A 22,253-nucleotide genomic window follows, 5' to 3' on the forward strand; every position below is an offset into this window, starting at 1 on the left:
AGGAAGGGGGGCAGAGGCACCAACCCGGACAACCATGTCTAGAAACACGAAGCATATGTGTGGCTGAGGCCGGCAGAGCAGAAGGCAAGGGAAGGGCAGGGTGAAGAGGAGGAATGGGGATGAGGCTGTCCTGAATCTTACAACCCACGGGAGAAATTTTTAAAGAGGCCACAGGAGGATGCTAGTAGAGGCGGAGAGATCTAGGCTTTTCCTACATCCACCTATGAGTCTAATATTTACCTGCTACTTAATGCTAACAAGTATCCCAAGCTCTATGTATCTATTTATCAATGTGTAGAATCACTCACAGAAAGAAAGTATCCAGCAAAGCCCCTTAAAGAGGAAAAGCATTGCTCATGCAAAGGGAAAAACAGCATGTCTGTCAGTAGGACAGAACCACTACTTTCCTGGGACCCACTGTCCTCCCACACACATGGTGCAGTGTCTCCAGCTCAGAGCCTTCTCACCTCAATGCCACACCTGCGTGAGTAGTGAGCAGCATCTGACTATACAGAGTGACACTCGATAAATGTTTGCTAGATGAACCAATGAACACTCGATGAATGAACAAAGCACTTCTTTACTCTCCTTGCTTGTGTTCTCAGTTTTACTTCTGTCAAGGAATTTAAAATTCTTTTTCCTTCCACCATGCACTGAATTGTGTCCCCACCCTCCACCTCCACCACCACCCCTCCTGCACAAAAATCCATATGCTGAGGCCCTAACCCCCAGTGTGAGTGCATTCAGAGATGGGAGGTAATTAAGGTTAAATGAGGTCATAAGGGTGGGGTCCTAATAGGATAGGCTTGGTGCCCTTAAACAAAGAGGATGAGAGAGATTTCCTTCTCTTCCGCAAGCATGCAGCATGGAAAGGATATGTGAGGACACAGTGAGAAGATGTGCAAGCCAGAAAGAGCCCTCACAGAAGCAGACCACGCCGGCACCCTGATCTCAGACTTCCAGCCTACAGAACTATGAGAAATCAATTCCTGTTGTTTAAGCCACACAGTGTGGGGTGTTTTGTTACGGAAGCCTGCTGCAGTCTAAATGTTTGTGTCCCCCCAAAACTCCTATGTTGAGACCCTAAGTTCCAGAGATGATGGAATTAGTGCCTTTTAAAAGAGGCTCCCAAGAGCTCCCCAGCCCCTTCCGCCAAGTGAGGATACAGCAAGAAGTCTGGGACCCAGAAGAGAGCCCTCACCCAACCAAGCTGCCACCCTGATCTCAGACTGCCAGCCTCCAGGACTGTGAGAAAAAACTTCTGTTGTTTATAAGCCACAGTCTGCGGTATTTTGTTAGAACAGCCTAAGACACAGCCCTAGCTGATTAAGACACTCTGTCTCCTTTCTAAGCTTCTGAGCTTCATTTAAGGCTCCCTGGTGGTCCTCATTGGGAAAGAGATTTCTGCTCTTTGCCCTCCATTACTCCCAACACATGATAAAATAAGGTAAACAATCCAGATATTTGAGCACCACAGGCCATGTGTATTATGTAAAACATCTAGTGTCCTGCATTTTTTTTTAATCTAGACATGTGTCATATCATCTGAATGTAATGGTTCATGTAATGGTTTTTACTCTTTTTTTTCTTTTTTTTGGCTTTGTGATACAATTGCAGGGTTGTCATAAGATCACTGACTTGACATACTAAGATGTTTTCAGGTCAAAAATTAAAACAACTACAGCCAGTGTCTCTAACTATGCAGATAATAGCAGCTCAGAGACAAGTCCACCGTCAAGTCCACCATGTTAGCAGCGGGGTTCTATGCTACCAACTGCAATCTGAACAGTCTCTTCAAATCAACAGGCAGTACACAAAAAGTCAATTCTCTAGATCTGTGACTCGGGCCTTTGGTGAGACAGCCAAGGTACAAAACCTAACGTGCTTCACCCCAGATCACCTCGTCTCTCCAGTGTGGGTCCCATAGCACTGCTAAAATGGCCCCAACTGAGAAAAGGGTTGCCCAGGCTCGCCTTCCCTGTGCTCTCCCAGAGCGGCCACAAGGAGGCAGAGTGGTGCCACGGGAAGGTCACGGGCTTTCACAAGAAGCTACGCCTATGTGACTCCTCACTCCCTATTAACCTGAGAACTTGAGCAGATCATTCTCTGAGCCTCATTTTTCTCATGCGCGGAGGGGGGACCTAATAGGATAATTTGAAGTTTAGGAGTAATGTATGTAAAACACCTAGCACAGTATAGAATATTTAGCCTTCTCTTTTTTGTCTTAAGTGTTATTCAGCATTCTCTCTACACACTATAGGAGAACCCCCACCAGTCCACCTCTTACCCAGCCCTTTTACTTGAGACAAGTTATTTCACCACTTTGAGGGTCACTGTTTACATCTGTAAAATTCATAATGCCCTCTTGCAGAGCCGTCATGAGAATTCAAGTTATTGGACAGAACGCACCATCACAGTGGCTGTCATGTAGCGAGTATTCAAGATGACAGTGGTGATTATCAAAGTATTGTTATCGTGTGAAAAAATAACCAATAAAAACAGCAGGTAGCTAGTGTCCATTACATTTCTTTCAATACATATAAAACTTTACCAAAATAACACGTGTTGTATAAGCCACTTTGGCTCACACCCTCTTATTACTGACCTGAAAATGGGGGCTAGATACACACTTGGCAATTTGTTTAAACAAAGGTTCTTGGATTTTAACAAATTGTGAGGGTTCTATCACATCCAAGATTTCTTCCAGCTCCCCAAGGAACATGACCTGGAAGTACATGCAAAACACAAAGTGTCAAGTGCTTGATTAAAAAATCCATATGGACAATGAGGATTAATGAAGAGTTCTGCTCGGTTTTAATACAATGAAAATTTATACATAAAAGCAAACATGAACAAATCAGGATTTAATTTATGTTAGTGTTCCTTTCACAAGGAATTCACCACAGGATACTTGTTAAGAACAAAGTCCTTACGGCATTGAAAACATGATTCTATTTACTTTGGAAAAAATACTCTATGTGCTACATCTATTACACAAAACAAGGGGTACTTACACACTTCAGCAGCGCCCTGGGAAACAGGACTGTCCCTGTGGGGCTCTCCCCGCCTCCTCCATATTTTTACAACAGTGGGCAAGTGGCCCTCCTGCACGATGGACAAAGTCCACAGCAGCACGTGCAGGTATTTGCCAGTCACAGCCCCTGCTACGTGCTAGGTGCTCCTCTAGGGGACACCAGTTCACAGAACATACGAAGTTGGAGAGATGCAAATGAGCAGATTCAGCCACACACAGATGCCACTTTAAACCCCTCAGTATATGCTGACCCAATCTCCCCACTTACACACACGTACATATGTACACACACGTACATATGTACACACTCGCTCGCTACAGAGCACAATGAATCTCATGGCCTCAGTACCATGTGCCTCCAAAACCAGAGCTTTTAGATCAAAAAATGGAGCCAAATCAATAGTAGAGTCACTTGTTTCAAATATAATGGAAAACTGACAGAGAAATAAAAACCATTTTCCTATTTAGGTATGAAGAAATAATTGCCTAGAAAAAAATTAAGTATGCAGTTAAAATATGAAAAATGACGTTTTCATATCTTGAGATGCATCTGGGTAGCAATGCATAGTTTAATCTTACTTAACAAGGTATTAAGAAATTAGATGATTTTCTGAAAACATGTGAAGTAGGGTTTTGGAGAATTGAAGCTGATTTGAGAAGGAAGGTGTTTCTGTTAAAAGCGAAAAATAGTCGCGCCTCGCCATTTGTTAAGAAATATTCTGAAGTTCTTCCAAAATACTCCCCAAATGTAAAACAAATGACCTTTGTTTCATTTTCTACATGGTTTCTAATCTTTCAGAAAAGTGGGTGCAGCTCTGGTGCCCAGCTAGGCTCACCTCGAAACGAAGAGATTCACTTCCCCTACAACAACCTCACACAGCACAAGCCTGGTTAGGTCTTGGCAAAAGTACAAATGACTGTAGATCAGAGATCTCCAGGGCCACTTGTGAACAGCTGAAGCTAAAGGTGTGTAATATATTTTGAGATTGTACATAGTAAGATCCCACCTACATGATGCTTTAAAGTAGGTATCTGGGCAGGTTGCTATAGCATCTACCAACAGTGACAGCAAAACCTCCATATTATGTAGGTGGTCACTAGGAAGGGGACATCAGTAGAGCTAGACAGCTGCACACATGCCTGGGGTCTGCCTTGGGCTAACCCAGGGCTGAGCAGCCCAGGATCAAAGCCCAGGGTTCAGGAATCAGGAAGGTGGGTTCTGGCCTAATCACCTATACTTAGCATACCCAGGCAGGCTACTTAACCTCTAAATATCAATTTCATAACTAGTAAAACAAGAATATTTACAGTCCTGGCTTACTGAGTCACAGTGAGGATTAGATGAGATAATGCATTTTTACACATGCTGATATCGCAGTGCTCTAGTAAGCTATTAACACATTGACATTGAACACTCACCTCTTTTTGACTACATGTTTTGGGCCAAAATTTCATTAACCCCCTAATAACCTAAAATGAAAAGGAGAAAAACAAATTGCAGTTAACTTTTCTAATATGCTTCATGAAAAGTGAACTTTCTCAAGTTTTTGCAAATTATGGAAAAAATACTTACTGGTTCTGTGAGTGAAGGATCTTTCTCCAGAAACTGTACTATGCAATATGCCAGCTGGAGAAACAAACAGAAGACAAATTTGGAAATTCTATATACTCAGGGCTCAAAGATGTATTATAAAAAGTTTCCAGAGTCTGGTTTTAATAACTTCACATTCAATTCATTTTTAAAATAAAATACATATAAAGCAAAATATGAAGCTACTTTTTTCAAGCCAAAGATTGACACTAACAAGCCTCCAGGAAATTTTCTGAAAAAGAATATTGGGACATGAAGTATTCAGCTAATGAAAAGCAGAAGTGAAAGAGTGCGTTCCGTATATTCTGAAGTATCTCATCTACATATAGTTTGAGCATGGGCTTCTTTTCTCTTTGCCAGAACATCCACAGTACTGGGTTTTACTGTGGTTCCAGAAGAATCCTATATGAGAAGCAGGCACTTACTAAAAACAACACTGCTGATGGCCTGAAATGGCATATGCAAACGGAAGCAGTTTCATGGAGAGATAAAAGACTGTACCTGCCACAGGCAGAACCCTGGACAAACGTGAAGAGTTCTACATCCGATGATAACTCATGAAGGTAAGAATTCTGTTAAATGATCATGAAGTGTGATATCCTATTTCAAAACCTAGAGGCGAGATCTGCAAATGGGCTCGTAAAGATTCTTGGACAAGAAATCCACTCTTGTGAAACAACATTTTGATGGTGTTCTAAATTAGAAGCATATGGACTAATTTTTCCTCAAAACACAGCATTTCACATTTAAAGAGGAACACTACTCCCAAAAATGTGTTACATGTTTATGCAAACTCTAAAACATTCCCACTGTAGGTAGGGGGGCATCAGAGGTTTGAAACGCTAGAATTAAAATGCCACTAGATCATTTACCTGCCTCCTGGTGACATGCTTACCCTGCAAGGCAGTGTTAGCAGGGAAATTAGAGTGGGGACTAGACAGGGTATGCTTTTTAAAGCAATGGAGGCTAAAAATAGAAATAAGTGAAAATACTGACTGATGTGTTTACTTGGGAGAGTGTTATTTGTATGTATCAATAGAAAGTGAGAAAGAAATGGTGACTGAACTAGAAGAGGGGGACAGGCTAATGCAAAATGAGGATGAGTTAAAGCACTCAAGAACATCCCAAAATGATCACACATGTCCAAAGGTCCAAATCTGAAACACCCATATACATTTTACTACATGCAACCTGTTCAATATGCAATTGTGTGAACTTGGGTAAGTATCTAAGTTCTCTCTGCAAAATGAGATGATTAAACAAACACTCCTCCTACTTGAAAAATGATCCCATGATCCTCCTATACATAGGAAAACATATACACAGATTTTTTTGCCTTGGGGAATATTTTAAACTTTAACAAGCCTTTTGTTTGTTTAAATTAAGTAAATAACAATATCAACAAAACACTGGGTTTACAAACTTTATTTTGCTTCCAAAAGTAGTTGTACAAAATTCTACCTGGGCGTGGAAGAGCGATAAGCTCCTGACGGTGTGTAAAGGGATCAACACTTTCACCAGAAACTGTTTGTGTTCTGCCTTAAGAGGTAAAGCAAAGCCATTGATAATACTAGGAAAAAGAAAAGAGACGTGAATTAGTAGCATTACCACAACAAGCTAAATTGAGACACTGTTCTTGTGAGATTAGGTTAAATCTTAATCAGTTTATGTTTGGTCCAGAACAACCCAAAACCCACCCTGGTGGCATTCAAGACTTTTTAGTTGCTGTAAAGAATATCTTTAAGTAGGAAGGAAATTTAAAAGAAGGAAAGTTGCTGCTGATCTCCCAGCAAAGGCTCCTGAGCTCTTCCACCTAGTTGGATAGCTCCCAAAAGCTTCTGTATCAACAACTGTTTATTTTTCCTTCCCAAATAATCACCTGCCTTGCTCACTGATGACCCTTTTCCATTTGCAGACATCATTCCTTCCCAGCCCTGAAATCTGCTCAGGCCAAGAATACCCCTGGATATAAAGCCCAACCGAGGGAAGTCCCAGAGAGAACCATGTGACTCCACCGTCTCTCTCTCCTCATATTAGGAGGAGAGACTAAGTAATCACATTGTCCAGTTACACTAGCCTCTCTTGTGTGTAGAAACCCACACAACAGCTGTCTTTTTCCAATTCATTCCACTACTCCAGGCAGCAGCTGTTGAAGAACTACACCTGGGTACATGGGCCCTTTGAAAATGGTAAGCTTTCTAATTTATTACAAACTTACTTTCAAAAATTATAGCAGAGGATAGGTAGGCTAGAAATGAAACTGACAAGAGTAAGATGTTTGGAGTAACTGGCCTGACTGCAATTAGATCAATAACGAATAAACTGTTAGCTCTTTCAGTCATTCCAAAAAAATTAGCAATGCATACTTATGGAACGAGGGAAACACAAAATTGTGTATTGTAGAGCCAGTTGGGAAACATGCTATAAACACAGATGAGACCCGATGTACATACAGCAAGGGATCTGGGGCAGCAGTTCCCTGTGCCACCTGAACCTAACTGTCACAACGATATTCACCTGAGATTAGCAGTTAGATAAAATGTGCTTACCTTCCTAATATTTCCAGCAGTTCAGCTACACCATTGAAGTGTTCTGTTTCATAAACAAACCTAAAAAGAGAGAGAAAAGAAGAGTGGACGAGAGGAGAGGAGAGGAGAGGAGAGAGGAAACAAAACAAAAAGAAAAAGAGGAAAATTCAGTACACTATGTTCAAATATTTGAGGTTAACTTAATACTTCTATAAAACCATCAACTTTGCTTCTCCTTCTCCCCCCACCCTCCACTTACCTTAGAAAAATATTGTTAATCTGTTTTCGGATAAATGCTCTAAGACCAAGAAACTTGCCATAGATTCTGTGTAAGACTGTTTTTAAGTAGTCCCGTTCCCGAGGGTCTTCGCTGTCAAACAGCTCCAAAAGCTGTTGTAAATAAAAGACAGTGTAGCTGTCAAAAGCAGTTTCAGGAAAGGATTTAGGAATTCTGCCATTCGCTGCTTAAAATCCCTTCCTTCCTTCCTCAAAAAATTATTGAAAATCTATCATGTGTCAGGCACAATGCTAGTCTTTGGGAATACAGTGACAGGTAAGTCAGGCAGGGGCTTATCTTCTAGAGAAAACATCCACAATCAGAACAATCAGAACAATCAGAACAATCATCATGATAGCACACATACAGCATTTAGTATGACCGTCAGGCAATTTTCTAAGCAATCTACTTTTAATACTCCCTATGAGGGTGTCTTATCCCTATTTTATAGAAGAGGAAATTGGGGCACAGAGGTGCTAAGTAACTTGCCCATGGTCTCAAGTGGTAGAGCTGGGATTTGAACCCAAGCAGTTGAGACCCTAGAGTCCATTATCTCAGTCACCACAGTCTTCTACAGCATAAGCCACCTACTGAGCTTATGTTGCAAATGCACAGTTAAGCTCTCTGCTCTCCCAGAGGATACAAGTAAATTTCGATAACCTAAACCAAAGCAGACCTTGAAAAGTTCCCAACAACACTGGCAATGTTCTCTTTCTAGATCCTGGTTCTTATTACATGGGTGTGCTCACTTCATAAATATTCACTGAGGTGAACGTTTACGATTTCTGTATGTATGTTATACATGAACAACATTTTTTTAAGTTCCCAATCATTTGTAATCTAAAGGCAATAACTGAATCCTGATAAGATCACATCTTATCAGAACTGAAAACATGTCAACGCAAAAAACTTGTACATGAATGAATGTTCCCTGCAGCATGATTCATTAACAGCCAAAAAGTGGAAATAACCCAAGTGTCCATCAACTGCTGCATGCTGCACTGCAGTGGACTATTACTCAGCCGTAAAAAGGAATGAAGTACTGAAATATGTTACCACGTGGATGAACCTCTCAAACATCACACCAAGTGATGAGGCCAGACACAAAAAGGCCACACATTGTATGATTCCATTTACATGAAATATCCAGAATAGGCAAATCCATAAACACAGAAAGCAGAATGAAGAGTGACTGCTGAGTAGGCATTCCTTTGGGAAATGATAAAAACTGTTCTGCAATTATATAACAGTGATGGTTACACAACTCTGTGGAATATATTTTAAAAAAATCCAACTGTAAACTTTAAAAGGCTGAATTTTATGGTATATGAATTACATCTCAATAAGGCTGCTATTTTTTTTAAACGATAGTGGGCAGGTTCCTCTAGCTGAAGAACAAACTTGGAGACAGGTTTGAATTTTACTGAGTTCTTCATACGTTCATTATCATTGCAATAAAACAAAACTCATAGTTCTAATGTTGACTCTATAGCAAAACATTTCAAGAGCATACAGACAGCATACAAAAGAATACAGACTACCCTAATTACCAGAAAAAGCTATCAAAACAGACTGAAGCATGATTTCAGGTGATTACAACTGAGAGACCGAGCCTGAGACTGACATCAGAAGAACTCGGTGGGCAAAAATCAAATAAATCTTCTACTTTGGTGCTTTTTTTTGAACAAAAGACAGAGTTATAAACAAACAAACAAAAAGCCCTTTAAATAAAAGGCAGGAAGCACAGATTGAAAAATAGTCTTCAAAACTGGGCAGTGAGACACACAAAATTTTTGACTGTACAATGTCATCCACCCATCCATTCAAAAAATGAGTACTTCAAGTGTGTATCGCCAGCCACTGGGCAAGGTGTCAGGGATACAATGATGAGCACACAGATGCTGCTTTTACAGAGCCAAGTGTGATGAGGGATACAGGGAAATAAGCAACATCGTGAGTGGCTCAGGATACTATATAAATACACAGCAGACACATCTACTCTATTTGGGAGAAGTGGAGTGATCAGGGAAGGCTTCCATAGGAAGTGACATCTATGAAGAAATCAGGAGCTAGAGGTGAACAAAGTGTTTACGGTAGATTCAATAGCACATACCTTCGCCAGCGGCCTATCCAAAGAGACGATGTGGTTAAAATACCTGCCATTTCTCTGCCTACTTACTTATTCATGCAATCAACCAACCAGTCAATCAGGCAATCTTTGCAGGCACCAGGGATTGTCCTCTTTGCTGAGTACGTGCGTGTGCGCGCGCACACACACACACAAGTGAACAAACTTGGAGCCCACAGGAAAGCAACGAGCAAGTCAAATACACATTTCCACAGGAAATTGTCTAAGAAAGATGTGAACCCTATGGGCAAAAAAGCCCCCACGAGCTCGGTATCTCTTACCTATTGCCTGCACAAAACGACAGAAGATTTCTAACCTACCCATTCCATTCCTTGTTAATAGAAATAATTAACCTCTGAGTTCTATTTTTTTAGTTGGTTCCTATTCTTAAGTGTTGTAAAAGGGCTTAATGAGTAATTTGCAACTAACACAGGAGAAGGTTTGAGGGGGTGTACTGTTAGAAAAACCTGAATCAACAATGCTTATGTATTGTTAACCTTCAGAATTTAATGAACACATAATAATTAAACAAAAATTATTTAACTAATGTTTTCATTAGGTCCTCAAAGGAAATGTATTACCAGGCACCCAACCTAAGTGAATTTTGAAGCCACAAATATTATATATACTATGTTCTTTGAGAATGATGAATTTCAGTATATAAACTACTTTTCTGCTGCTCTACAAAACACACTCTTGATGATTTCATGATGTATGAGACAAAAGAAAAGGCAGAATAGTGCATAGGCCCAAAAAGAGGAGAGTGGGATGAACTCTAATTTTCAAAACAAAGTAATGCGAGGGTGAGTCAAAAATTATCCGAACTCTGGCTGTAGAATTTATTTTCATTAACTTTTAGAAAAGACAAAATACATCATTTTCCTACATAATTTCCTTACTTTTCAATACACTTTGTCCATTTGTCAACAAGCCTTCGTATTCCCTCATTAAAAAAATGTTTTAGGCTGAGCTGTGAGCCACGAATGCACTGCTGTCTTCACTTCTTTATCAGAAGTGAATCTTCGTCCTTGTAGGGCTGCTTTCAGGGAACCAAAGAGGTGAAAGTCTGATTGAGCAAGATCAGGACTATAGGGAGGATGCTCTAACACCTGAAAACGAAGTTTTTGCAGAGTGTCAACAGTGTGGGCAGAAGTGTGCAGATGTGCATACCCTCAGACAACAAAAAACGAATCACTGCACGCTGCTCTTCTTTTGTGCAGATCACATGTGGGGCATCCATTTTTGCTCGCACTGCAGTTATAAATGAACAGATGTAACACATTCACACATGCACAGCAGTGACTGGGGAGACAGTAGCCTTGAATGGAAAGCACTGATAAGACAGTGCAGCCAACAGAAGTTTTAATATAACTGGAGTGAAGGTAATTTTTGACTCACCCTTGCTTTTGTGTGATTAGTCATATATACACTCCAAACACACCCCACAAAAAAAAAAAGCAATGAAAAATATAATCCGATATCTGTAAATGCCTAGGCAGACTGTGCTCCCTACAATGTAACAGGCAACTTGTTGTCAAAGAAAAGAAGCTGGAGAGTGGGCTTCCTAGGTGGCACAGTGGTTAAGAATCCACTTGCCAATGCAGGGGACACGGGTTCAAGCCCTGCTCCAGGAAGATCCCACATGCCATGGAGCAACTAAGCCAGTGTGCCACAACTATTGAGCCTGTGCTTTAGAGCCCGTGAGCCACAACTACTGAGCCCATGTGCTGCAACTACTGAAGCCCACGCACCTAGAGCCCGTGCTCCGCAACAAGAGAAGCCACGGCAATGAGGAGCCCACGCACCACAACGAAGAGTAGCCCCTACTCACCACAACTAAAGAAAGCCCGTGCACAGCAAAAAAAAAAAAAAAAAAAGACCCAACACAACCAATAATATAAACAAATAAATAAATTTATTTAAAAAAAAAAAAGCTGGAGAGTTTCCAAGGTGATTACAGAGCAAAGACAGACCTGTATACATGTTGTCTCCTAGTTTACAAAATCAGCCTTCCTGAAGCTAAGAGATGAGATGAACTGCCTAGTGATTTAGCCAAGGAACCTCCTTTGAACCTCATAATAAATCTACAGTGAAATGAAAAGGGTAAAATGAAAAAGGTAGTTAGGGTCTTTCAGCTAAACTTGGGGGTTTGAACCTCTCTCCTCTTGAACACTCCCTGAAATGAGAGTAAAAGAATAAAAATGGGAGAAGTCCATGGGGCAGAAAGGACTGGAGAGCAGATTAGACAAATCTGCACATCTCTCAAAGATGGAAAGTGGATGGCAAGGAATAACTATCTTAGGTTTCCTCTTTCTCCACTCCGCTAAGTGTTTTTCTATTCTGCCATCAGGGAGGGAAGCCAACAAGAAGCAAGCCAATTCATAACAGAGAACCCTTAAAAGGCATAAGAATTGAAGGCCCCAGATATATTTGATGGCAAGGGTGTGAGGAGCTAGCAACAGGAGAACTGATTGAAAGTTTGGAGAACAAGTAACAAGGCCTCCCAGATCCTCTGTCCCATGCCGTGTACTGAAGATTTAAAATCGAGGTTTGGAGGGAATAAATGAGCAAGTCTCTAGTCCTGGGGGCATCAGATATAGCTAAAGTAAAACACATTGAAAATAATGGGATTTAATAAAATTCTGCATGCTGAAGATCAGCAGGACCTTTACCAGGCTCTTCCCTGACTATGCTCTCAATTCTGACTGAGGCAGAAGATTAGAAGGTCCCTTTTTGGGGAAACTGACAGCCTCAAGAGGAAAACACCTACAGATATACTAATATCTGACGGTTTCTCAATGAAATGGCAAGGCCTTTGCCCAATGTGCAAAGTGTCTCTCACTTGTACATACACACACACACACACACACACACACACAGACGGGGTCTAAGAGACTTTTTTTCAACTAACATGTAAGTATGAATACTGTGAAAGATCACCAAACACTCTAACATAAATAAGAGACCAAAACAATCATAAAGAACTCAGAGGAAACAGCCATAATGCAAGGAGCAGAAAAAAGTTACAAAAAAAAGAAACTATAACATCCTCAGAAATAAACAAATCTACCAGATCCTTAAAACAAAATCAGAATGCTATTATTACATACGAATATTCACAAAATAAAATAAAGCTTTTGGAAATTCAAGAGGTAACAAATAAAAATTTCAGAAGAACTGGTGCATTAAAATGAGCATATCTACCCTGAAAGTGTTACCAAATGATGAAGACTGTAAACAGAAGACAGAAGATAAGAAAACGAAAGGATCAATCCAAAAGGTCCAACACACGACTAACAGGTATTCTAAATGGGTACAGAGAGAGAAAAACAGAGAAAATAAAGAGAAGGAAATTATCTGAGAAATAATTCTAGGTAATTTTCCAGGAAAAAAGGACATGAGTACATGAGTTCCAGTATAGATGAGGGCCATTATGTCCTCTGCACAATAAATAACAAAGACTCACACCAAAGCACAACGCTTTGAAGTTTCTGGACACTGTGGACAAAGAGTAGATCTCAAAAGTTTACAGAGAAAGCAGGTCACTATAAAGGATAAGTTCAGTGGGCACAGGCCCTCTCAACACCAACACTGAAAGCTAGAAGACAATAGAGCGATTCCTTAAAACTGCTGAGGGAGGATGGGCTCCAACCTAGAAATCCAAACCTAGCCAAATGTCAAGTATGTGAGCAGAATAAAGCCATTTTCAGAGAAACACGGATCAAAAAATTTACATCCCATTCATGCTTTCTTAGGAAGCATTTAGAGGATGTATTCCACCAAAACGCAAAAGAGGAAACCAAGGAAGTAAAGACACAGTCCAGAAAAGGGAAATCCCAAGATGGCCACTGCGGATACAGCCTAGAGAAAGCAACCAGTGCCAACTAGAGCAGGATGACTGGGGCTCCAAAAAGCTGGCCTCCAAGGGGGAAAAAAAATAGACTAGTTATCAGTGTGGGCCAGACTGAGAAGAACTGTATGGTGCTCTCAGAGAACTAAGGCATGAACTAATGACAACTATGTAAGAAAGCAAACAAGTGAAAAATAAGGCAACTACTAATTCTAGGGGGTTAAAAAAAAAAAAAAAAGCCCTACAAGAAAAGAAATGTAATTATAGCATAATCTGTGCCCTGGCTCTGAACAACATGTACACAGTTATACTAATGCAAACGCTACAAACTGATTTAATTAAAATTTGTGACTGCACTGGAAAGACGTAAAGGAGGGAGATACAGAGGGAGATGTGTAATGACTTATAGCAGGAACAGATTTTAAAAAAATCAAGAAACAGCAGTAAGAATGCTATTTAGACATATGGAGATACATACGAGGAAACAGCTAGAAGGCTTGAACATGGTTACCTCTAGGAATGAGACTGGGCTGGGGAAGGATCAGGCAGGGCTTGCTAATTTTCTTTATAAACCGTATGAGCAAAAGTCTTGAAACAAAAAGCCTATTATTCTCTTCTACATAAAGAAGCAACTGCCCAGCTCTATTTCATGTAAAGAAAGAGTAAATAATCAATGAAATGAGTATTCTAAATGTTTTCATCCAAACTAAAATCAGATCTCTACATGTCTGGCTTTGTTTTTAACTTAAGCTACTCTGCTAGGTGAAAAAATATTATCTTCCTAATATCTGCACCTCGATCAAGTAAAAATGCACCTGGAGAAAATAGCCCAGAACAAGAAATGAGCCAGCGGCAGCCTGACTCCCATGAATCATAACAACTCAAGAGGAGCAACATATGAAATGAACTGACCTATGGGCAACCACTGAGCAACCACAGCATGAACAGGGATCAAAAGGCTGCACATTATAAGCTTCTAGCAATTCTGACTTCGGGACCCCTATAACTCAGTATAAAAATCTCAAAGGTGTAAGTCATACAAACATGAACAACTCTGTCAAGTCACAGGCTTTTATTTTCCTCCTAATTTCAGCATTTTTCCTACAGAGTAGAGAAGTCCATTCTTTTCTCCCTCAAGCATTTATTTCAACTGATTCAAGAAAACCCTGCGATTTAAAATTTTAAGACAACCAATTTGGTCAGCATTTCAAGAAAGCGTTGTTATGCTACATAATGATGCACTTAGTGGGATACAGGCAGGGACTAGCTACGTAATTTGTGGGCCCAGTGCAAAATGAAAATGTGCTGCTCCTCATTCAAAAAGTATTAAGGATTTCCAGACAGCAACAGCAAAGCATTAAACCATGAACAAGGTCCCTCTAAGCACGGACCCCTCCAGCCCTGCGCAAGTTGCATGCCCATCAAGCTGGCTCTGGATGCAGGAGTCAGAGCAGCAACGCCTTTTTTTAAAGGTTTTTGAGTTTTGGTTGGACAGGATGGGATGGGGTAATTTATTGTTAATTGGTAGTGGCTATCTGATAAAATTCCTGGTAGAAATAAACTCTCTAAAGTTCTATTTGCTATAGACTCTGAGAGAGAAATGTAAACATTTTGACATATTTAAGGAACTTGTTTGGAAAATAGATCTTTGTATTAGAGCTGAGCTTCAAGGCCTCGTGAATTTTACTTCAGTTCAGAACCTAAGATTTTTTCATGGGTTGGTTTTGTGTCGTGTCCAATTTGTCTTCAGTTTTTAAAACACAATAACAAAAGGTCACTTTTAAGGGCAGGCTGGATGATTTGCATAATTCGCATGATAATTACAGCACCTTTCAGCTAAATATAAGCACAAATATGAAGTGCAAATTACTAACTAGCCGTCTCCAGCAGCACGTATGTTTATGGAGATACTTGAATAGTATGTCTCTTAGCAACTGCTGACTACTTCTCAGACTTGCAGAGTGGTTGAAAGCAGTCTTTAGAAATATGCTGCTAAACTCTTGCCACAATAATCCACCCAATGAAATAATTCAAGGTTTGGCAATTCATTTTTGGTCTTGGGGGAGGGAAGTGTCATAAAGAAACCATTTTCCCAACCACCCTAACGCAGCTGAAAATTATCTTTATTGGAAATAGACAAAGTTGTTTCATAAGCCTAGGCAAGCCTACACAGCTACAGCTAAGTTACAAGTCTAAAATCAACAACATTACCATGGACACAAGTGTACTATGTAATCAATCTACTATCTTTGATAAGTCTCTGACAGCTTCCTTATGTAAAGACTTAAGAGTAAGTACATAAGAAATGCTAAAGGTTATATAAATCTAGATTTAACAAAAATTACTCTGAAATTTAAGCAAGCTAGTCCATTCTGAAATAAAAAAAGAACAAATCTTTCCAAGGTACAAGTCACAGACAATTTTGACTGGCCTATACAAAAGTGTACATTTCCAGGTTCTCTTAAAAAATCAAAAGAATCTAGCAACACTTGGCCCACCTAGCAATCAGCCGACAGTTAACAGGAGCATACTGGCAGCAGGGTCCAGGATCTCTAGGTCACCACTGTTTCCTCCAACTCCTTTCTGTCACACCCAGACTACTTCATTACATATCACTTGTCTGGCCTCTGTAAAGATTTGAATGCGCCTTCCCTGGTTCTCACATACTAAAAAGCACATGCTCCTGGAACTAATTAAACATTTACTTCTAACACTGATTGGAAGAAATCAGTTGGTGAAGTGGAACTGATGAGAATTCAAGGTCAAGAGACCATATTTAACATCTTAAAAAAATCTCAACAGCCAGCGAAGAACCACATTAAGTAGAGTCCAAAGGGCTTTCTGATTTTTTTTGAATGGTAAAAGTTGAATTTCAAAAAATTGATAACATGCTAGATAAGACATGAGAGACTAACATCATATAACGTCCTGAACTGAGGCTGTTCTAGAAACAATGGTAAAGAAAGTTTTCAAAACAAGGACTGATCTTAATAAAAATAATAGTGACAGCAGCAGTATAGCATTTACCAAACAGTTACTATTATCAGGAACTGTTCTTAGTGCTCACATATGTACACACTTGCTAAATCTGCACAATAACCTTACACCATAACTACTATCATGTTATGGATATTTTGCATCTACTTTCCAGATGAAGAAACTGAGGCATAAAGCAGGTACACAATTTGCCCGAGGTCATGCACAAAAAAATGGGAGAGTCTGAATCCAAACCAGTCCATACACTTAAACACTAATCTATACTGCTTCCTGCTGAGGAATTAAAATGTGAGGTATTGAAAGAGGCTCTTAAGGCAACACAGGAAGCTTGCCACCAAGCTTCTGACTTTAAAAGGACATACACAAATGATAAAAGGAAGGAAATACAAAAAAACTGTTAAGTATAAAAGAATGGCATAGTCATAAAAATAGTCCTAGGAAGGTTAATGCACACAATCAGCTGAAGTTTATGAAAAATGCAAGGCAACAAAATGAGAACGGAGTTGTAACTGAAATATTTTGATGATTCTTATTGATTAGAACATACATGTTCATTATTTTTTAAATGCAAAAAGTAGAGAAATACAAAAATTAGAAAGTAAAGATCACCACACAAAACCTTAAACCCTACCAGCCAATTAACAAAAATGTGGTGTTTCTCCTTCCAAAATGTTTAGTGCATAGACAAACATTCCTTTCCCTAAAATAACAGACTCAGGTTCAAAATACCATGCTGTTCCATAATGTGCATGTTTCACTTAAAAACGGATCGTGTGTAGCTCTATCTCATTTTTTAAGAGACTGATGAATATTTTATTAAATGAATGTATACAGTTTATTCAACTAATCCCCTACTGAGGAACTTTTAAATTGTTTCCAACTTTCTAATAATCATTAACAGTGATGCATTCAGGCTTCTCTGGTGGCACAGTGGTTAAGAATCCACCTGCCAATGCAGGGAACAGGGGCTCGAGCCCTGGTCCAGGAAGATCCCACATGCCGCAGAGCAACTAAACCTGTGCACTACAACTACTGAGCCCATGCACCACAACTACTGAACCCATGCACCGCAACTCCTGAAGTCCACACTCCTAGAGCCCATGCTCCACAACAAGAGAAGCCACCGCAACAAGAAGACTGCACTGCAATGAAGAGTAGCCCCTGCTCTTCGCAACTATAGAAAGTGTGCAGCAATAAAGACCCAACACAGCCAATAAATAAAATAAATATTTAAAAAAAATGAAGCATTCAATATCTTTGTACACATTGCTTTGTGTACATATCTATTTCTCATGGAACTGAACAGTCACGATCCTATCAATAGAATACTATCAGATCTCCTCTTCAGAGCATTATGCCAATTTAACATATATATATGTAGGTAGGTATCTATCTTACCTATTTATTCGTAAATTTTGTACGAGTTTTACAGCATACTAAGAAGGGTCTTTTCCACCCAAGCCTCTGTGATGTTCCAGTCTCCCATACCTATACCACAGTGTTTTAATTAACATATAGTATGCTTTAATGTCTAATAAAAGTATCATTGGTTTTCTTTTTCAAAAATTTTTTATTTCATGAACTCTGAAATTTTCAAATAAAGAAACTACTGAAATTTTAATTAGAACTGCACTACATGTGCAGATTAATTTGGAGATTGTATGGGCACTTTTATGATGGCAAGTCTTCCCACCCAGGAATATGTTACATTTCTGCGTTTATTCAAGCCGAATTTGCAAATTTTTATTATGTTTCACATAAATTTTAAGATTTTGTTTCAAAAGGTCAAAGTTTTAAAACTAATATCAGATTCAAGAAAAATAAGATATCCTACCAATGTGGACAAGGTAATGTAATATGAGAACGTGAAAAGAGGAATTAATATTCAATAAGCAACTATTAGGCCCCATATAGGATACCAGCAGACATTTATACAACTCATATTATTTTATCATCATAACAGCCTATTTTGTTGTAACTTGTTGTAAGAGAGACAACTGTTACTGTCATTTTACAGAATAAAACACTGAGGCTCAGAACAGTCAATTATCCACCCAAGTTTTCAGTCCCTGTTTAAGACTGAAGGTAGGGAGCCTGTGTTTGTATCCATAGTGCCAATTCAATTAAGAAGACTTAACAGCTGTCAGTTTGGGGGTATAATCTATTTTACTGAATAGTATCTCACTTATTCTGTTATCCCCATGTCATGAATGAGGAAACTCGTGCTTGGTAGCAAGTGTATTAACTTGCTGGAAGTCACACTGCAAGTAGACAGAAAAGCCAGGGTTTGCGTGCAGTTTCTTCTTAACCCACAGCTCACAGTCTCAGCGCCTAAAATATACTTAGAGTACAGAAAGGAGTAAGGATTCAAATCCTGACTTTTCTAACTCTCTCCACTACATCATGTTAAAATAGCCTAATTCTTATTTTGTTTTTGGGGATGGAGGAATCAGAGTCAGAATAGACTGCACAGAATACAGCAAGCTGCTACACAAAGTAAGTGTAAATCTTGTGGCTAGAATAAATTATGTCTTACTGAATAAAAGAGTTCTGAGTTGAGATCACCAAAACCTTTTTTGAGATCCTTTAGAATCCACAAAGAATAAGAAATCTGCTCAAAGAAAAGGAATAAGGTGAATGTCATCCTGATTTGCAAAAGGGAAAAGTATGAGGGTTCCCATGGCACGAGAGAACGCAGGCTAGGACCAGGTAGCACCCTGGGAGTCCGTGGGGTAGAGAAAGAAAGAGGGAAAAGTGAGGTTGTGCAAAATGAACGAGCTGACTACAGGGTACAGACGTACGAAGGACCTGCCAGCTCAAGGACAGCTAAGGCATGGTGGTCAGAGGAAGAGGAGGGTAGGGTGGGATAGGGGATAACAGGATAGAATCTCAGCAATAATGCCTCAAGCTCAAAAAGCTGAACAAGTGCCATCAGGTCTCAAGTCGGGACCAAAGCTCTGAGAAACGAAGCTCTGGAGAAGCAGGCAGGGGATTGAGTCCCCACTCCTAGAAGGTGTTGGGGCAAACTCAGGAAAGGAAAAGGAGTAAGAGGCCAACTTTACAGGTTACCAGTGTGAATGAACAGGGTAATCTGGAAGTTGGCAGCTGACAGGCAACCACAGTTTAACCCCAACATGAAAGTTAATGCACTGGTTAGTCACATGATTACATGACCACTCAGTGGTGATGCTAATTCCACCAATACTCTGCTTTACCTTTTCAGGACTGATGCAGGGTGAGCCCTGGTCTAAAGGCTGAGTTCATCAACAGATCCAGCAGAGGGAAGATATAAAAGGCAAAGAAATTGAAAAAATGAGGCAGGGACTGAAAACATAAAGTGTGAGTAGAAGAGCTTCACTGTTTTTTTTTAATAATTTTTTTAATATTTATTTTATTATTTATTTATTTATTGGCTGTGTTGGGTCTTTGTTGCTGCGCACAGGCTTTTTCTAGTTGCAGTGAGTGGGGGCTACTCTTCATTGCATTGTGCAGGCTTCTCATCGTGGTGGCCTCTCTTGTTGTGGAGCACGGGCTCTAGGCGCAAGGACTTCAGTAGTTGTGGCACGTTGGCTCAGCAGTTGTGGCTCCCAGGCTCTAGAGCACAGGCTCAGTAGCTGTGGTGCACAAGCTTAGTTCCTCTGCGGCATGTGGGATCTTCCTGGCCCAGGGATCGAACCCACGTCCCCTGCACTGGCAGGCGGATTCTTAACCACTGTGCCACCAGGGAAGTCCTGAGCTTCACTATTTATACTTTATTACTTACCTCTCACAAAACTTGGGGACAGACAATCAACGCTATGATTTGCAAGTACTTAGGGCAATACTATGAGTAAACCAGCAGTGGCCCCCAATTCGCTAATGCCCCGTGGCAGATGAATGGCTTTTCTTTTATTATTATTATTATTATTATTATTATTATTATTACTACTTTCGGCCACACTGTGCAGCTTGAAGGATCTCATTCCGCAGTGAGAGTTGGAGTCCTAACAACTGGACCGCCAGGGAATTCTGGCATTTCTTTTTATGACAAAGTTTCAAGGCTGTAAACATGAAGTCCTGGCTTCTACCATCACCTCTGACAAAGTTTCTATCGTCGCCTTATAAACAAAAAGTGTAAATGCGAGGCTGAGGACATCCTAGAGTAAATTTCTAACTGGCTCAAGGAGGGAATTCAAAGACTGCTATTAGTGAATCTGTGCTAAAATAATGGGAAGTGGCTAAAGGCGGGCCACAAGCCTTTATCCTCAGTCCTGGCTAGTTTAACAATTTTAATCAATGGCTTCAATTAGGCCGATCGCTAGCATATTTAAGAAAGTCACAGATGTGATAAAGATGGAAGGCACAGTGAATAAGGTGGATGACAGAATTAAGATCCAGAAAGACTTCAGAAGGCTGGGGAGATAATATACTCCACAGGAATACATGTCAGATCCCACACCTACATAAAAAAGCAAACTGCAAAATGAATAACAAGGGAAAACAAAAATGGGTTTATGACCACATGCATAAAACTAAATCAGAAGTCAGTTAAGACCACCAGCTTATTAACCTAAGTTAGCAGTGTCATGGAACAGCAAGAAGAGCTAATGAGACCTCTCCTTTAAGAACTCTAACATCCAGACAAGAGAATGGAGACCCCAACTCTAAGTTGCATTGAACTGACCAGGCTCAGGACACTGTGTTCAGACATAGATGTCATCCCTGAAGACGAATGGACACATGTCCAAGACTTCAAAAACTGACAAATGAGACAGGGCTGACAGAACTAAGGACTCAGTCTAGAGCAGAAAATGAACACTGACAGCTGGTAGGCTAGATCCAGAAGGCGGATGGCTTTAATTCATCCTGAACAGGATTTTAAAACTCCCAGAAAATTTCACAAAAAAAAAAACAACTGAATTTGGGAGAAAAAAAATTTCTCTTGGAAAAAAAAAAAAAAAAGTCTGGCAATAACTGAAGAAAGAGGTATAGTCGAAGCCCCCCTCAATAGGAGCTGCTCTGCCTCCTATTATCTGACATCTGGCCACCAGACTATTATAAATGAGCCTACAAGCGTGTGGGTTGTTAACTGCTGTTTTAGAGAAAAAGAGGCGAGAGGTAAATACAGAAGCTGTGTTCTAAGACCTGAAAGGTTATGCCTGGGCTGGTGATATACCAAGGGACTCTTCTGGAGAAATAAGGCCAAAGGGTATGAGGCACAGGGAGATTCAACATAAAAATCAACTTTCTAACAAAAATGGAACAATCCACCTGAGTATGTGCCCCTTGTTCACTGCAAAGGGCAAGCAGAGGTCACCCCGCATCAGGGTCTCAAAGGAAACTGATTCACTGGGTAGAGAACTAGAAAAGACAACCCAAAATGTCCCTTCCAAGTCTGAGTTTCTCTGCTGCTTTAATTTCAGGAGCTTTACTATCATCAGTACCCATCAACCACGGAGAGCGCACTGACTGGGCCCCGCATGCTATGCATGTAAGGAAAGCACTGTCTTCATAGTAAGATCGCAGGATTTACTGTTTCCAGGTCAACTAAACACACAGTGTCTACTGTTGAATCATTACCTGATCCTGTTAGGCACTTTAATTTACCATAAATGTAAGAGAGCCTTGCTGTTTCATCAGTGTTGAGAGATGGGGACTCCTCCTGCCTTGAAGTCACTCCAAGTCATAGTAAAGGGAATCACAAAGTGGCATCATGGCTTAATGGACAGAAAACCAGAACAGGAAATGTGCTTGGGAAACCTGGATAACTGTTCTAGACCTCAGATTTACTCACCTATAAAATGGGCATAAAACTTAGCCATACCTTCTATGGATTGTTGTACAAATCAAATTAAATGATGCATGTAGA

General features: G+C 40.1%; 1 protein-coding gene across 4 annotated transcripts in view; it reads right to left on the reverse strand.

Moving 5' to 3' along the window:
* The window catches only part of PPP2R5E (protein phosphatase 2 regulatory subunit B'epsilon), a 144,638-nt gene that overhangs the window by 12,201 nt on the left and 110,184 nt on the right, over positions 1-22,253 (reverse strand). For 3 of the 4 annotated variants that reach the window (XM_057731479.1, XM_057731481.1, XM_057731478.1), the window contains exons 6-11: positions 7,413-7,543; positions 7,175-7,234; positions 6,087-6,195; positions 4,608-4,661; positions 4,454-4,504; positions 2,606-2,725 (exon numbers count right to left, since the gene is read on the reverse strand). In XM_057731479.1, the coding sequence (XP_057587462.1) occupies positions 2,606-2,725; positions 4,454-4,504; positions 4,608-4,661; positions 6,087-6,195; positions 7,175-7,234; positions 7,413-7,543 (525 nt within the window). The remainder of the gene's footprint in view (positions 1-2,605; positions 2,726-4,453; positions 4,505-4,607; positions 4,662-6,086; positions 6,196-7,174; positions 7,235-7,412; positions 7,544-22,253) is intronic. The other variant, XM_057731482.1, reaches the window with a different exon arrangement.

The sequence above is a fragment of the Hippopotamus amphibius genome, chromosome 4, assembly GCF_030028045.1.
Source record: "Hippopotamus amphibius kiboko isolate mHipAmp2 chromosome 4, mHipAmp2.hap2, whole genome shotgun sequence".
Taxonomy (NCBI): Eukaryota; Metazoa; Chordata; class Mammalia; order Artiodactyla; family Hippopotamidae; genus Hippopotamus; species Hippopotamus amphibius.